This window comes from Spermophilus citellus, assembly GCF_964194105.1.
Source record: "Spermophilus citellus genome assembly, chromosome: 6".
NCBI classification, from domain to species: domain Eukaryota; kingdom Metazoa; phylum Chordata; class Mammalia; order Rodentia; family Sciuridae; genus Spermophilus; species Spermophilus citellus.
The window spans coordinates 69,527,170-69,546,232 of NC_138187.1; the positions used below are offsets into that span (position 1 = coordinate 69,527,170).

The window sequence follows — 19,063 nt, forward strand, 5'->3', positions numbered from 1 at the left end:
ATAAAGATTCATGGAGATTGTACTCACTACCTAAATCCATGCTTTTTGATTTTCGCGTTTTAACGAAATCCAATTGACTGGCATCTGAAAATTGCTTTGTGCGTTTTTCTGACATACTCTGGCGTCCAAATCCTTCCCGTTGAAAAGCAAGTACTGGATCAACATCTGGACTCAAAGAGCTGGTATGAAAAGAAAGATAAACATAAAAGTATTTACTAAAAATAGAAGACATCCAATTGAAGAAAAATTTATACATACTTTATGTGTGTACATGCAGGTATATGCATGTAATTGTGTGTGTGTTTGTGTGTGTGTGTATATATATATATAATTTATCAAAACAATTTAAGATGAATGACACAAATGAAGTTTATTAATAAAACTGTGGCTGAATAGGTGGTGATGGAAATATACAAAATTAATTTAACATCCAGAGTCTATCTGTGAATTTTCTCCTTTACCTCTCTGTTTCTTCACTCTGTTTGACAAATCATTATTTCTAAGTGATTATTAACAAAGAAGGGATAAGTGCAGGCATGCTGGTACACACCTATAATCTTACAGGCTGGGCAGGAGGATTGCCAGTTCAAAACAAATATGGCAATTTAGTAAAAGACTGTCTCAAAATAAAATTGAAAGGGCTGGAGTTATAGCTCAGTGGTAAAGCAACCCTGGGTCTGATACCCAGAACCAAAAAAATTTTAAAAAAGACTAAGGGGTAGGTCAGTGGTAGAGCACTTGCCTAAGAAGCAAGATGCCTTTGGTTCAATTCCCCAGGACCAAAAAAATAAATAAAAGTAAAAATGAGCCGGATATTGGAAGGATTCAATATTTGAGAAAACCTGCCATATACTACATACATAGACTGACACACAAAAAAAGTGGCCATATAAACTGTAACTGGATAGAAGTTCCAAAAAAGATGTGTCCTCTTACTCTTTTCTGTCTTTATCATGTATTTCAGGAAAGGGGGATAAAAGAAAGGGGGGAAAAAAAAAACCACCTTTATGGGCGGTTTTATGAGGCTATTGTTCATCTGAAATAGTTAATCAACTAAAAATTCAACAGACCTCTATCAAAACATATCCTGATTAAAGTGTTGGATTGGGTAGACAAGGGTCAAAATAAGAAGCTAAGTTCATAAGTTCTACAAGTTCATAAGAAAAATACTGTGTAAACTTAAAGCATGAAACAGATGCTGTGGATGCACAGATGAGAGAATTAACAGTATATGAAGGAGTCAGGAAAAGCATAACTAAGTTTAGATGACATTTGATTTGGGTGGCACCAACTCAGTGGCTCAAATGAAGATGATAGGAAAGCATATGGCAAATCACTGGTAACAGGATATATTCCAAAGTGTTCTTCCAGCGGAAGTGGCTGGAGATGACATAGAATCACTCTCATGTGTAAAAATCTGTGAACATTTTAAAAAGCATCACCAGGTGTTCTGAGCACAGTTCATACCATGGGAATGTTTTTCCCCTTGTATGGACATGCTCAGTAAATAAATATACCAACTGTCCTTTATCAGGGTAGAGCCACCTTGCCTATCTGGCCAGAGACCACTCCAATAGAGCCAACTGAACACACTGAGGATGGGAGGGGACCACATCCATTAAGTCAGCTGAATTTATGATAGACTTCTGTATGTTTCTGATGGAAACAAGCTTCTCTAAGCCTTTATAGCTTTACAAGAATTGTCATTCATACTGGTGAAAGGACAGTGTGATCTGGTTTGGCTGGAATCAAAAACATATTTGCTGTGCATAAAATGAGTTAGCTTTTAAAGGATAGCTAAACTGAAAGATGTGAAAAGTAGGGTACCAGAGAAAAATCTCTACCACTGGGTGAGGGACCATGAAGTTTTGAACCAATATGCCTTAATATGCTCAACAGGAGAACAGCTTCCTAACCATCTAATGAGATAATTGGGACTTAAGATGAAAGCCCTTTGTATACTACTGAGCACTGAAGAAAATAAGTTACTATTACCCAATGATGATTATCAATCTCAAATTATAAAGTAATGCAAATGATGGTGTTCAAAAAACCCACATAAAAGAATTGGACAATCTTTTCTACCAAACACAGAGAGGACCCAAGGGTGAAATACCGGGTATATGGGGCCCAGAATTTAAGGAAGTATTCACTTTTAAGGTCATAGAAGTATAGCATTAACATCTGACAGTGAGCCTTCCTTAAATTTTGCCTCCAGAGCACCTTCTTGCCTCATCCTACCTCGGGTGAAGGTATACAGAAAAGAGAAAATAAATCCCAGAGAGACTAGGAGTTTAGTCCAATAGTTTTGCAAAATACCATACTCAAGAAATGTCATTTTGTTGTCATTCTCCTCTAAAAAATTCCATTTTAAACACAATATCACATTCCCCTCAAAAAAAAAACTCTCAATAAATTTGATGCTCCAAGAAGAAGTAGGGTCATTTATTTTGAAGTCCCGAGCGCCCCTTTACATCTATATACTCTGCTCTGGGATAGATGGCTCATAATTTCCAGAGTACAAAGAATTTACTCAAGAAACACAGTTTTAGAAATGGAAAATTAAAACTCACTATCCCTCAATTTTGTAGCATCAAATTGGAAATAATGTATTTCCAATAATAGTAGCTCTTTTATACTCTTTTATATACTGAAAGTAGATCTCTTCAATCATCCTGTACATGTTTAGCAAATCATTGAGTGGGGAAGGGTAATATTCAGAACACTTCAAAACCTGAACACCAAGAAGGCATCAAGCTTGTGGATGGAATGAATTTGAAATAGAATTTTAAAAGAAATTATTGGCAAAGATGTTTCAAAGAATTATAAATTATAGCTGCCCATGTTGCCTAATGTCCCCATAAAGTATATTTTCAATTAATTTTATATCCTCAAAGTTTATGTTGTAATTAAAATTAGAATTGCTGCTATGCCTTTTCCCCCCTTAAAAAAACTATTACTGTTCCATGAATTAATTGATGGATTGGGAAAAGCATATTTTATTAGGTTACAAATTAGAAGTTTAGCCATTTGACATATTTAGCCTTCTACAATTGTGAAATGAACTGTAAATATACACAATTCAAAATGTCAAATGAGTTTGTGAGTTAATAAGAGTCTTAAAATAACTAAATATTCTCAAACCATAACATAATTAATTGTTCCCTATCAATATATCCATTAAACTAATTTCAGACAAATAAACAGTATACTGGAATATTTAAATAGTTAGACTGCAGGACTGACAGATGATTCTTTGAAGAATGTAACCATATCCTGACCCTCAGTGTTATTAAAATTCCAGTTATTAATCCTGTCTTATTGCCCTTTTGTTTTCCTAACATTTTCATCAAAGATTAGGGAGATATTGTCAGACTGGAGAAGCTTACATTTTCTGCTGTGATGCAGAACAGCTGCCATTCTTGTTTGGATAACCCTTCATTCATATTCTTTTCTTTGCCCCACATTCCCCACAGCAAAATCACACCAGTCCTTACCATTTTTGCAAATCCCCCTTAGGGAAATCAATAACACAATCTATCCCTACACTTTATTTATTTCTGTTCATCAATGCAGTGCTTTATAAAGCCCCAAATAGATCTATTCCTATGACCACCCCCACAATTTCTCATCATGGTGGAGATTCAAAGGCTTTTGTCCCCAAGATGAATACCGCACAGATCTAAACCTTAACTCTCTCTACTACTGCTCTCGCTTTCAGAAAGCGACATAAACTGCAGCAATGTAACAGCATCTGCACAGTTCAAATGGGTTTTTACTGTATATTGTGGTCACCCCCGCTATATTCAACCAAAAAAACTCATTCAAAGCTAAGCTATTATGTAGGCTTAGCAGAGATCTATTTTTATATACTGTATTTTCAAAAAGAGAATTAAAAAAGAAAAAAAAAGCCAGAGATGAACTTTTCAAGGGCCCAACTAACAGGTGAAGTTATTCCAAGAGAACATCTGCAGAACTGACAGATGAATGAACTAGGTTTTTATGATTTCATCTGGTGAGTGGGAGAAGACGACTAGGGGAGTGGTTTGCCTTGTTAAAATCATTGCTAAAATGTAAACACAAATAATCAGTCCTCTGAATACCTTGAATCTGACATTTAATGTTGACTCAAGTCAGGGAAAGAGTAGGAAGTAGAAACTGATAAGTAGTGAGGGAACAATGACACAACATTTAAATACAGTTTTACTTATGTGCTTATGAAAGATCCTAGAGAAATGGAAATAGGAAAATTCTGGTTTAATACTTCACAGGTTCATGCTAATGGTCTTTCCATCTTATGAGTTATCTCTAAGAGGGACTTTCCTTTTGCTTATTGATGTACTTAACTACTAGGGATGTGGATTAAGGTACCCATCCACATTTGTGAGCCACACACTGGCTCAAAAATATCAAGTACTTTCTCCTACTCTTAAGGATATGACAGAAAAAAAATGGAATGAGAATTTCTCAAAAATTCCTGCTAAAAACAAAGACAAAAGATTTTAAACAGTGTTGTAACTCTCTCCCCCTCATCTCTGGTATACATTAACTATTAGTTTTGCATCTAATTTCAGCAAATAAATTGGGGATTTGAATACAATTTATTTATTGTATAAAAATACAATGCCAACTTAACAGAAATCTAAAATATATAACAAAACATTAAAAGCAGATGAGTAGGGTTAGTTCTGCTGTTGTTTTAGCTAAATTACTAACTATAGTATTTGAAGGCTAAAATACCTGAGCAAGTTTACAGGTTAGCAGTATATAATCATTAAGAACATGAAAATTGAAAAAAAGCTATAAAAAATAAATGAATTGGGCTCATTGATAAGCCATAGAAAATATAAAATGCAACCACAATTAACTAATGTTTTTCAACTCTGTACTACGAACTTACCAATCAGCTGAATCACTGATTGCAGCCTTAACCCAGGTGCCAGCATCTGTCATTGTGAATCCCACATCATCATGGGAGCTGGAAGAGGACTGGTCAGAAAGATGTGGAGGAAGCATGGGCAACCTGTCATCTTCTATAATGATAGTGTCATCTTGGGGCATATTCACAGTAGGGGACAACTGGTATTTACCTGTCCAATGGAAAAAGAAAAAGAAAAATTCTAGACATCGATTTAACTGCTATGCCTATTCATTTTAATACTTTGCTAAATTAGAAAATGCCTAAACTTCCACATATCTGTTAAACCTGGTAGAACAAAATAGAATTTAGCACATTTATTCCTCATCAATGATTGTCAAACAGAAGCCTCAAGTCTGTTATTACTTCAGACACCTCAGCTATGTAGCTCTGGGCACAGTATACAATTTATCTGGTTTTAAGTTACCTACAGCCAAAGATAATCATCAAAATGTCTTCTAATATGAAACTGCTATGCCTATACTAAGCTATGAAAAGTTCTTTGAAAATTTTTACCAGGAAATTTAGAGGAAAGCCCTATTAATGTACATCAATCATTCATCCATTCATTCATTGGACAACTACCTTGGGGAGGTACTATAAGACATAATCTCTTTCCAAAGAGTTCACAGGCAAATAAGGAGGAAGGCACTCAGCAGAAACTGGTGTGCGTGTCATGTCAAAGGTTCTGTGGTATTCACATGGCGTTGGTAATTGCCTTGGTAGCTGGGCATAGGGAGTGCTGGTGACCTCAACAAAAGTAAGCATCAGAGTTGGGTTTTCTTTTTTATTGATTATTTAAAGCATTACATAGCTCATGATATATCATCTTTCATACATTTGACTCAAATTGTGTTTTGAACTCCCATTTTCACCCCAAATACAGATTGCAGAATCACATCTGTTACATATTCACATTTTTACATAATGTCATATTAGTGACTGTCGTATTCTGCTACCTTTCCTATCCCCTACTATCCCCTCAGAGTTGGGTTTTTAATAATGAATATTATCTTTTCTGCCAGAATAAATGATGGCATTTGTCTTTAAGTTCATAGTACATTCAGGTGATGCTTCAAAGGGAGTAAGCATAGAATCAAGGCTTGTGAGAAGGGAGGTGACAGATTGATGTTAAAGTTGGAATAATAAAAAAAAAAAAAAGGATCTGAAGACTCTGATTGCCTTTGAGGTTTTAAAGCCTTGACTATAGAACTGGTAAATTTTTATTTATTCAGTTAGGATACAATGTTCTTGGTAAGGAAAGACCTATAATTTTCTATACTGTCTAGTTTCTCATAGTACAATTTGCTCAGGTTCATGGATAAGCATTAACAGTCATTTACATGTCACAATCTTTATAAGGACAGAATTATGTTACAAGGGTCTGACTCTGGAATGATAAAGCTGGGGTCCAAATGATGTCATCTTTTTCCCCCAAAATCACCTACAGTTCTTGTAGGTTCTTCCCAAAATCTTACACCACGCTTCTTCTCAACAAGAATATACTGCCAAGGCTTTTGATCCACGTGGATACCGTGTGAGAGGCTATATTCACAGTAATATCCTCATGGCATGAAGTTCACAACCTGGGTTCCCAACAAAGCAAACAGCTCTGACAGTTTCTCTGTCCAACTCATAGCATAGAAAAGCTCTCATTTTAAGTTCAATTTCCAAATCAGCTATATTTGGGTTCCTATCCAAGTAAAATCCACCACCATTTTACACTGGGAGAACTTTCCTTTCATTAAAAATTATTGTTTTTACATAACACTACAGCAATGTATAGAGAGTTCAGTAACTTTAAAAGAAAACATCTAGGGCTGGGGCTGTGGCTCAGCACTAGCACACTTGCCAGGCATGTATGAGGCACTGGGTACTGCATACAAATAAATAAAATACAAAGAAAGATGTGCTCTAGATAGGCTTAAAGGATTTTTTTTTTTTTTTTGAGTACAGAATATATTTTTCGGGACACTTCTGCAAAGAAACAACAACAACAAAAAAATTAAGCTGTATTTTTCCAGGACAACCCACAAAAGAAAACTTGCTAGAAATTTCAAATGCATTCATTATTTAGCATTGACTACTCTAGTATAGAAACACTACATGTTCATTGAAACCTCTACTTGGGCATCTTATCAAGAAAAACTTTCTACTTTGATTTCAAATGCACCAGTTTGTATTACTATAAAAACTGGCAGCTTTATATAAATGCTCATGATACAAACATACATCAAATATAACATGTAATCATTTCCCTTTTTTTGATTTCAAATAATTTATTTCTTCCTACACAAGATTTGGAATATAAGTATAGAAACCTGTTCACCAAAATACCATTTGTATGTATGTTAGGTAGGGCATTCTAGCACTATTAGCAAATTAGCAAAAGACTGTATTCTCCTGAAGATCTGCTTTTCTCTCCCAAAAGTATACAGAATTATAAAATGAGGTTTAACCTTGACCTACAATTAACACCAATGAGGCATTATCCACAACATTGAATACCATGTCTTCACTCAAGCATATTTTACTGAAGAAAATATGACAGAGTAATAATAATGCACATACTTTTAAACACAAAAACTAAAATTCTTGCAAAGACACAATATATCCTGAGTGATATCTAATAATTTATATGAAACATTGATTGGTTCATGTGATAATCCTATTTTCTAATGTTGTTTGGAATAGGAATATTGTACCTTAAATGATCCAAGATTTTTGACATACATAAATGCCAAGAACTATATAAAAAAATTGAAGTTTTTCTCTCACCCATGATTGTGGAGATGAATACTTAACAAGATTTGATTACTCATATTTTCCATTAATTTTTCACTTCTCAGCATGTTGGCTGGGAATAGATTTGGGATTTGGCTCCAAGAATCAATTGGAGTAGTGAACAACTAAGCCACATAACTATACTTTCCACCAAGCTCCACCAAGATAACACCAAAATCTCTTAATTATGTTTACTAGTACTTGGCACATCCTGAGATTGAAATCTTGTAAGAGTGACTTGAGAGGAATTCTATCTGTTTTTTGATGGAAAAAAAAAAAAAAAAAAAAAAAAACGTCCTTTGTCCTCAGCTAGTTAATCACCATGGACAAAAAAAAAGAAGTAAACCAGTCAATATCTTATAGAAGAGTGAAACAATGAGATACAAAATTATTGTTTACTAAACATTTATTCATTGGTAAATTTACATGGAATGTAATATCATGAATGAGACTAGAAACAAATGAGATGAGGAAAATTATGCCAGTGATATGACTGATAACATCAATATCCCATTTTTCTATGTCAAATTTCTAACAAGGTGAAAATGTTTGAACAAAATTTCAACTCACCACAAATGTATGAATACAGACACAACTGAGATAACTTCTAAAATAGATATAACAAATTTCTGCTTTGCTTTAAACAAAATTTGTTCAGATAAAAATGTTGAGGGAAAATTTAAGTTTTGATGCCCTCAAATATCAATTTGTACTGTATTTTATGGAGTAAACGTATTGGTTAAATTAACTATGCCCATTATTTCATTACTGTTATTAATTAAGATGGTCCAAAAATTAGAAAACATTTTCAAGCCTCTTCAAAGGAAGAAATCCTATGTGGGCTCACTACAGGTTACTTCTTTTGATAGATATGCAAGTTTTGCTTTTAAAATCCATGACAGCAGGAATTCAGTAAAAACAGATGACATTTGGAGAAATCTAGCCTTTGGTCACAATTCATTTGTGACAAATAGGGGACCCATGATCCAGAAAAGTATAAATCCAAATTTTGATTCAGAAACACAGAAACTGTACAGTTTTAGTTAAGTCACTTAATTTCTTTGGTCCATAACTTCCTTGAGTTAGAGGATATGAAGGATGGATTACATAGTTTCTAAGGTTATTTCAAACATGAACTTCTTTAACTTTTAGATCACAATGGATGTGGGATGAAACAGATTCTAAAAACTAATGCTTTTACTTAAGGACTGGACACTTTTAAATTGATGTGAATAAGGAATGAATGACATGAATGTCACTCACAGTTACTGTGTGATCTCAGCATTCCCCCTGAGAGGGCTATTTTTAGAAAGCAGAAATAGCCCAAAACCAAATAAAACAAAAATCATCATGGGATGTTGGGACTTAGTTCCTTTATCTGGCAAGTGAGAAAGTGTGTGACTGATGACATCTGACATCCTTCCAAGTGGAAAGTCTGCTCCTTTTTTTTTTTTTTTTTTTTTTGGTGTTATTTTGTAGAAGCTTCTCTTCTGGGATGTGTTACCAAAGAAATAGATCACAAGGCCTCAAAACTCTGGTCCAGTCTTACTTAGGGAATATTGTGTGTGAAAATCTGCCCTGTTCACATAAAATAATCAGTTCTTAATGTAATCCTCTGGAATTTCCATATAACGTTCTCTTCCTAGCAAACCAGAAAATGCAGTAAATGGCATCATGTCCACAATGATCACACAGGAGTGATTCTAAATGTACAGAAAACAACCATTAATTAAACAGGATCTGTGTGAGAAATTTCTATGCTCCTCGACACTGTGCAAACCAATAAATACCACTGTTATTAATCTAGGCTAATGGAAGGTCAGTGCTCTCATATTTATATATGGTATCCTGTATTTTGGTATTTGGTTGCAAAGTAACATCTTTTACAAGATTTCTAACTTCGTGTGTTAAGCAACTTTATGAATAGCATCTGAATCTTAGGGCCGATGACACTAGAACAAGAACAGGTAAAAGTCTGCCTAAGTCTCGAATACACAAAATGTAAGATAAATCAAATTAAGCATATACATTCTTCAGGGTAAAACTGCACAGGATCCCCACTTTCTAGTATAACATGTAAACAAATTGTCTTAAAGAAACACGTATATCACACATCAATTTGGCCTACCATCAAACAATAATAAATCTGTCACTCCCCAGCCAAAGGACATGTACAATATATCACCAGATACAGAACTAGGCTGTTAATTCTTGCCATAGGAAGGCATCTAGAATATAAGAACTCATTACATATCTAGCTGAGGGAAGGGGAAACAATGTCAACTAGAATGCAGGATGAAGAGGACTAACACAGTCACAACTAAAAAAAAAAAAAATCAGGGTGACAGACTATGGAGAAAACAAAAAATCCTCAACCCATATATACAGCATTTCCACAAGTCACTAGGTAAAAATTTTGGGATATTTGTTTGATTTTTAAAAAGTTTTAGTTTTTCGCCTTCCTCTGAAGCATCAGGGATTGGAGGCAGGATGCAGGTTACAGGAACTGGTGGACCAATGGTCTGATTCAGTATGGCAAGTCCTATGTTCCTATAACAAAGGGGAAATTACAGCATATCACTTTGTATGCACACAGATCCAGGGATACATGCACACACACTCTTTCTCAAGGGATCTAAAATTTCATCAATAGAAAAGAATTCAACACGGATAAAGTTTTACACCAAAGCCAAGAAAGTATGGAAAAATCCAACTGCAGTGAAGAGAGTGATAATTAATAAGCAAAGAATACGTGTGATAAACTATGCACAAGGCCTTTCACCCAACTGGTGTTCAAACCAACAGGCAAAGCATCCTGCCCTAAATTTCTCTTTTGACAAGCAGATAAAAAGAAAATGCCAACAGAGTAAAACCAGAGACCTGGCATGTGTTAGCTCTACATGTACCAAGATAAGAAATCCAGAGTTTATTAGCAATTTTTCCAAATGAGAAAGCTAGAAGATTAGAGAAAGAACAACAGAAAATTCTACTAGTCATATATCAATAATCTTTTCTATTATGCCCAGTAGAAAGTTCTCCAAAGTTAGAGATTGTTTCTTACTCATCTTTGTATCTACAGCAAAAAGCAAATTCACAAAGTCTTGCCAATAGCAGGCTTTCCATAAACACCCACTGATGAACTCCACAAATTCTTATTTCAATGAAGTCTTATAATGGAAACTTAAAGTGTATTCAATCTGCATTAAATGTACTCAAAATGGTGTTAAATTTAGGTTTTCATTTTAAATGAGAGCCTTGCAAAATATACCAGTAAAACCAGTGTTTTCTGTCAGCTGTTGTTTTAACCAAACCACCACTTATGTTTTAAATTTGTAAAATCTCAGAAAACCAATCCCAAGATGAGCAATTCTGCAAATCCAACCACTCCTGTAGCAGAGAAAGTCTTTATTAACTGGATCTGTTAGTAGAAAGCTGAACTGCTGCAGAGCAAGTGCTAATAACCTCATTACCCACTGGGGGCCATGCAGACAGTATGGTGTTGAATTCAAACAAAGGATGCAGAAGACTAGTTATAGAATTTTGAGAATGAAGCTTTGAAAATGTAGAAATACAATTAAAAGATATGACTATCCTAATTAGTATAAACAAAATAAATATGAATATTTAATAAAGGTGCATAACCATATGTATACATATTTTTTCCTCTTCCTCTAAGCAGTGAATGACATATAACTTTTAAATCCTGTTGCCATACACCACTAAATTTTGACATTTTTAAAAATAGAGCTTCACTGGTTATCTCAACAAGCTAAGAATATCTTGATCCCTGAAGAACAGCAACAACAACAACAAAAAAAAAACAATTTCTTTATGATCCTTTTCTTTTTTCTTCTTTCCACATATTATGGGCTCTGAAACTCACTTAACAAATCGATGTATTGATTTACTCTTTTCACATTAATGCTTCCTGAATGATTATAATGAACCTGTTCTCTTTCCTCTTGGAAACATGGGTCTCCTTTACATTAATATTACATTAATAACCTCTCAGTGAACCAATGAAAGCATAAACATAAGATGAGATAAACAGAGTTTTACCTGACTCACCCATTATCCTACTGAGTGCAGCATTTCTTGTGGGTGATTCATCAAGTCCCTCGATCCCACTGTAGAGGGAATGGGAAATTCTTCGTTCTCTATCATCCAACACTGTTTCAATGGGCAGCTCAGATCCAGGGGGGCTCCCAGGTGACTTTAGCTATACAGAAAGCGGGGGCAAGGGAGAATCAGTCCTGGAGGCCCATTAGCAGCATGGGGGAATTATAACAACTTGCCCAAGGCCTGTATCCAACTGGGTACCAAATGAACTAGAACTTTTCACCCTGTACCAAAATAATTTGTGATGACAGCTCTGCCTAATGACCAACTTTCTGTGCCACTTTAGACAATGCCTCCCATGAAGTTCTGTCAGATTGTAACCACTAGAGAAAAAATATGTATATTAAAAGCTTTTTTAAAAAAAAATCTTATCTGGTTGCTTATTTTTTTCAATTTCACTGTTAGTATCTGTTGAAGTCAATTTAAGTTATAGTTTAATTCATAATTCCTCACTAAATGTTGTTCTGTAAAAGACATGCTTTATCAGAATAGAAGCTGGAGTTGGGATATAGTTTTATTACATACAGTATGTAAATATTTCTAACAATTAGCACACCTCTTTGCCTGTGTGCTGGTAGAATTATGAGCTCCTCCATTTTTCAGCTTAAGTGTTTTCAATGATATAATGAATCTAAATTTCTTCTAGTAGAAACTCAGAATAACCATTGTATCATCTTAGAATAATATTTAAATATGAAGTAGTAATAATTGAAATAAGCACTTTAACAGCATACAGAATAATATGGAAATAAAGACCAAATATTCTGGTAAAATACACAGATAAGAGTGTTTAAAAAATATGCAATCTACTAAATGAGCAAAAAAATGCAGGTCAATTTCTATGATTACACATTAAAATAGTATGTGGCATTCCTTAAAACTGCTTTGTCTTACAAGTCCAAATCTCCACATAAATAAGACATTTAGGTTAATAAGACCTTGAAACAACTCTGCTTCAAGGAAAAGCAAAGTACACTTAAATACAACTGTCACTAGTCATGTTTTGAGGTTAACTTCATGGACTAACTTCTTATGAGGCTTTGGTGCCAGTCAGACCAAGGAGGGTAGATGCAAGGCACAGGCAGGAACAGGGCACCAAGGCCAAGTGTGAGAAGCCCATACATTCGAAATGGATGAAACTGAAACTGTCTTACTTTGTCTGAACAAATTATTATTTCTGTTAGAAGCTACGGTGTGTTTAATATAAATGAGATATTTAATGAAGTTCCAAATTGTAGATCTATCTCTCCCAGTTTGATAAGCACTGGGGAGATTTAATGCATTGAAGGGTCAACACAATTACAATTGGAGGCACGTCAAACTGCAGGAGAATAATAAACTTGCAGTGCTAGTGAATTAAATTCAATAAGGTTTAAATTGTGAAATGAGGATTTGTTCTATTAGGTTCTTTTTTTTTTAATTGCAGATTACAACTGACAGCTTTACTGAAGAGTAAATTAAATATTTAAGTTCTCTGATGTAAAGAAATAAAAGAACATTTTATGCAAAAAAAAAAAAAAAAAAAAAACAATGCCTAAATTCCAAGATACTCTAGAGAGGTAAAAACAAACAACTAATAAAACTAATATTCTATAAATTTAAGGACAAGTGTGTTTTTTTTGAAAGTGTGAGGTTTTAAATGAGCACATACATTAAAGACATAATTTAACATGACATAAATATATCCTCAATTTACTTAAAAAATAAATTTAACTCAACTACATAATACTAACTTTCTAAAAGATAAAATCTTTTAAAACCTCCTTCATTTAAGAAATATCAAAATATTCCAAGAAGGTATTAAAAAAATTTATAAAGCAAAATAATAATCTACTAAAAATAGTGAATCCAGGATTTCTAGACAAAAACAATCAGATGGCTGCTCCAAAGAATCATGCACTTGAACATTTTCATGGGAAAGATCTTACACCTCCCTACCTCAACCCATGTCTAATTTGCATCTGAAAAGACAGATTTAAATGAAGACATCAATAGTCTACTACATAAATATTTAACAGAACATACAATGCCTTTTAATTTCTGCAGTTAAAAAAAAAAAACTGATTGGGGTACACAGTGTTGTTTTAAATCTTCTGATGATTTTTTTTCCCTGCAAAAAAAAATGACGTTCAGAAATAGAAATGTGTCAGGTGGCATAGCAGCAGCACAGAGGAGGTAAGGGCAGAATAACCACTCTCCAAGCTTGGTCTCCCATGCTCTAAAATCCTCATATTAAATTTAAGCTTAATGAGAAGAACCCATAGTAAACAGAACAGCACTTTTCATGACATTGTCTCTTTGCTGCTTAAACTGTACACTTTTTCTCCACTCTAATTCAGTCCCAAGTAATAGCAGTAGTTGTTTTAACCTTCACCTCCATCCTTAGCAAGATTCTGTTAAAGAATATCTTGTAGCTCTAGGTTGCAACAAGATAACCCATATTGGTAGGAGGGTAGAGTGATAATGTTTTGCTAAAGTAATTTGGAAATTAAAAAGGTAGGTCAAAAAGTATCATATTTTTTTGGCTGTTTGACTAGGCATTTATTTCACTTTGTAGTCACTATCCTAACGGGGGAAAAATCAATATTTATCATAATATTATTTACAAAGGTATAAAAATTGAGCATAACCTTGAAATCTAAAAATAATGTAACTATGGTATGCTTTTGAAAATATATTCAAATCATATTACTTTTATAATCAGAAAATAATAAATGCTTTTTAATAACAAAAAAACTGGATATTGTCCAGTGACTATGCTTTTCATTATATACTTGGCATATTCTCCTTTTATTAAAAAAAGGAGAAATCTTGGTTTATTCTAAAGAAACTAATATAATTTCTGTAGGGTTTAGTAAAATCTCATTTTGATCTAATTATACATTAGTGGGTAAATGACATTTTTCACATAAAGAAAATGTATCCTACCATCTCCACTATAAACACTGAAAAGCTGGCATAGGTATAGCCCTAATCCCCTTCAGCCAACCTAAAACTGGATCCTAGTTAGCAATTGGCAAGATCTTATTATTTGATATTCAGACTTTATGAGCATATTCTTTTCCATTTTATCCCCAATGCCTGGTAGAGATCAGGCACTGGCTGAATAATTTACTTAATAAATTCATTCCTCAGAAAAGTGTGTGACTCAGATTTTCCTTAAAATGATATACGAGGTTACATGAAAGAAGGCCTTTAAAACTGAGGACAGAGCACAATGTTGAAATCAAATGACATTTAACCTAGATTACAATTATATGTGCTAGAAAATGCCAGCATCCAAAGGACAGGTAAACAAAAAGCAAAAAATAAAAAGATAGGTTTTACTTTTGGGGAGTAGAGGGATTTTGAAGACACAGTTTCAGGTTCTGCTTTCATGTAGGACAACATTTAACTTCCTCCACATTCCTATTGGCAACAGCAAGAAAGGTGAAATAAACTCCCCAAGTCATTGTGACTGTATGTTGTTGAACAAAAATTTAACTGATTCTGTCTGACACTAAAGCCCATGCTTTCCTTGTATGCTACTTACCAATACAACTGGGATATAGATTGCCTGAACAACATGATTGATTAGATCTGCTCACCTATGTAAGAGGCATGGATAACTTGCTTCTAAATTACTGTCAGTGTGTTGGCCTCGAAACCATTAAGCAAATCATTTGACCTCTCAGCATCTATTCCTAATTCATACAATGAAGAGAACCATAAATGATACCTTAGGCCTTTTTCTATTCTAATACAGATTTCTAATTCTAAAAGGATCAAATCTAGAGAAAGAATTCCTTCTAATTCATTCTTATTCCTGATGACTAAATCCCTCAATATGGGGTCTAACTCAAAAACTCACATGGTAATATTCCCTACCAGAACTTAGAGAAGGTTTACATAAAATCACTTCTAACAGAAACAATAAAATAACTGGAAGCTATGTTAAATTACAGTAATTTCTACAAATATTAATATCCTTAAGCTATTTAAAATCTGCATAATTTAATTCTGATACACAAGTTATTTTCAATATTAAAGGAATGATGTCAGGCATTTATTCCCAGCCTCCCCTATTTTATTTCATTCTTCAACAAATTTTTCCTTTGGGATAAGCTATACAATTTTTCTTTTTTTTGCTTTGTACATTCCAAAGCTGAAACAATGGAAAAGAATGTCAAGACTTAAAAATTCATTTCTAAAAAATTACAGCATCCTCCAGGAGCATACAACACAGGGAAGTCATTTCTATTTCTTTGAAAATAAACAATGATTGCTTTATGATTTTTTTTTTCAGTACAAGGAATTGAACCTAGGGCCTTGCACATGCTAAGAAAGTGGTTTTACCACTGAGCTACATCTACAGCCCTTTTTAATTGTATTTTGAGACAGGGTCTCCCTAAGTTGTCCAAGCTAACCTTGATTCAGCCTTCACAATTGCTGGAATTATAGGCATAGGCCACCACACTGGTATAAAATGTGTTTAAAGGTAGTTAAGGAAGAGCATGAGATCTAAGAAAGAAAACAAAGGAAATGTAGAATCTGCCAAAAATTCATTTTCTTACCTTGTTCAATGGTTATTTTAGAACTTTAGTCTCTAATACTAATTATGTTGTCTCTCTCTCTCTTGAAAAATGCAACGTTCCTGGGCTGTTACCATCATCATTCATTGACATGTTGGGCCCTAGACTGATATCCATGACAGATAGATCGGAACACAGTAGATGGACAACTTCCTGGCAGACTCAGTATTAACAGTCCCAGTGAAAGAAACCATGATAAGTGATAGGGTTGCTGGGCGAAGGTGAGTACACAGGGCTATGGAAATATTTGGGAAGAGAAAACCAAAATCGAAAGGCTACGTGAGTTTGAGAAAGGAGCACAGAGGAGCTGCAGCAGACTGCACACAGGAAATGGAAGGGTACGGATTCTAGATCACTCACATCCTATGGGCATGTGATGGGCTCACATCTCTCCTGGAGATGCGGGAGTTCCTGAAGGGATTTCAGTAGGGACTGGCAAGAGTATCTTGCTTTCTAGAAACATGTCCCTTACTGAAGTGTAGAGTACAAACTGAGGGAGACAGCCTGACTGTACAGAAACTTTCAGGGAAATACATGAGTGAGCTTGGGAAGATGATGGGCTCTGAATCCAAACAATGGCAGTACAAATGGAGAAGAGTGGGCTGGGTAGAGAAAGATTCCCAAGGCCAAAGTTAGAGACACAGTGAAGGCACCTGAGAGCACGAGAGAGACCCCAGCTCTCTGGCTTCTATTCCTGAAGCAATGACCATGCCTTTGGAATAAGGAACCTGAGAGACATACCAGTGAATATATCTGTGGGCAATTGGATGGAGGAATCTGGTGCTCCAAGAGAGTTTTAGGGGATTCATCACCAATCACCACTTGTCATAATCCCTTGATACCCACAGGGATACATGACCCTTGCACACACCAAACTCCAAGGATGCTCAAGTCCTTTTGCATAAAATGGCATAATATTTGTCTAGAACATTCTCCCATACACTTTAAATACTTTCTATTTATAATAATGCATTATTTATGATAATGAAAACAATATAAATGTTATATAAAGAGTTGTTATACTGTATTGTTAGGGAATAATGACCAAAAAAAAAAAAAAAAAGGTCTGTACATGACCACTGCAGAGACAGTTGGTTGAATCCCTAGATGTGAAACCTATGAAGAGGGAGGGCCAACTGTGTAGGCGGTAACAGATGATCACGGAGAGGAGATTAGCAAGAGAGTAGGTAAAGCTGTGAGAAACAAAAAAACAAGAAGCAGGATAAAAGAACCCTCAAAGGAAAGAGAACAGACAGACTGGAGTAGTAGAAAAATAGAGAGTGCAGGTAAGGAAACATTCTGAGAATAAAGTGATATTCCTGAAAGGTCAACAAAACAGATTGAGAAGTAGCATCTAGCATGATAGAAGTGCTGCACTGGGATAATGTTAGTGGAATGCAGGGTTTTAAAATGAAACCTAGAGAGGAAAGTCAACAAATAAATTTAAAGAAAACATTAAAATAATGTGCAACACTTTCATGTCTAAGGGAAAGAAAGATGCCCAAAGTACATAAGGTTTTCTTTTGCAAATTCTCATCTTATGTACCTGAAAGTATATAAACCCTTAAAGAAGAAACAATAAAATATCTTTCTGTGATATTCTTGCAGACTGGACTACATGGGTGACAAATATACCTGGAAGGGGAGAACTCAAACACGTTATTTTGGCTCAAGGTTTATTCGTGACATCAAGATGTCCTATGCTTATATCAATATTTATAGTAACATAATTTACACATACTCCTCCATTGGTTCAGGGAGAAGGTTTTCCTAATGTAATATAAGCACAACAGCAGCAAAATCATGTCTTACGCCTTATGGGAAGCTGAATTGAGCTCTTCTGTCTTCATATAATTCTTTAGTTAAACCCTGTCAGTACAAAAGGCTTCTTGCTAGTATTACAAAGAAAGCACAGCACTCATGATAAGATTTTTTTGATATAATTGCTTTATAAGCTTACACTGTCTTAAGAAATAGTAATAACCAGCAATGTACGAAAATGATACCATAAGGAATATTGAATATTAAACTCTATTACTGTCTATTGCAGCTGTTCCCTTACTTAAATCATTTTCATTCACATAAATTCACACGCAGAAGTAAATGCAACACACAGATATTTCAATAGGATTCCAAATTCATGTGTTTTACAGGGCAACAGGGAATAAAATCAGTGCTTTTATCAAAACATTTTCAGGCTGGTGCAGGTTTGCTTCACTACTGTTTGGGGAACAATAGGGAATAATCTAAATGAGATGAAAGTAGAATGCTGATCTCTGGTTCATTTCTGACTTAAGTCCCCCCATAACATTCAATGTTGTCTGTGAAAGAAAATTTTGATGTGTCACCCATTTTAATATGTTTTTAAAGAGCCTAAAAAATTGATATACTGGCCAGAAAATACATGTTCGATAAGAAAAGACACCGTCTATTTTATTTACTGCTGTTGTTTCTAGGATCTATTACATTTTCTGAACTATACTTGATGCTCAATAAATAGCTGTTGAATGAATGCTGTTCTCTGGAATGTGAAAGGAAAAAGATCTAATAAGCCAAATTGTGTCTTATAAACATACTATTGACAATTTTTCATGTAGCACTTTGTTAATGATTTGGGAAACATTAAAAACTGTTATTCAAGAATAACAGTTCAAAGGGGCTAGGGTTGTAG

The 19,063-nt window shown here is 34.5% G+C and overlaps 1 protein-coding gene across 18 annotated transcripts in view; it reads right to left on the bottom strand.

The window, feature by feature from the left end:
• The window catches only part of PARD3 (par-3 family cell polarity regulator), a 692,586-nt gene that overhangs the window by 244,482 nt on the left and 429,041 nt on the right, over positions 1-19,063 (bottom strand). For 5 of the 18 annotated variants that reach the window (XM_081300388.1, XM_081300374.1, XM_081300372.1 and 2 more), the window contains 3 exons: positions 11,762-11,921; positions 4,901-5,090; positions 28-179 (listed from right to left, as the gene is read on the bottom strand). In XM_081300388.1, the coding sequence (XP_081156514.1) occupies positions 28-179; positions 4,901-5,090; positions 11,762-11,921 (502 nt within the window). Of the gene's footprint in view, positions 1-27; positions 180-4,900; positions 5,091-8,170; positions 10,253-11,761; positions 11,922-19,063 lie in introns of those variants that run through there. The other 13 variants (XM_081300383.1, XM_081300375.1, XM_081300387.1 and 10 more) reach the window with 7 other exon arrangements.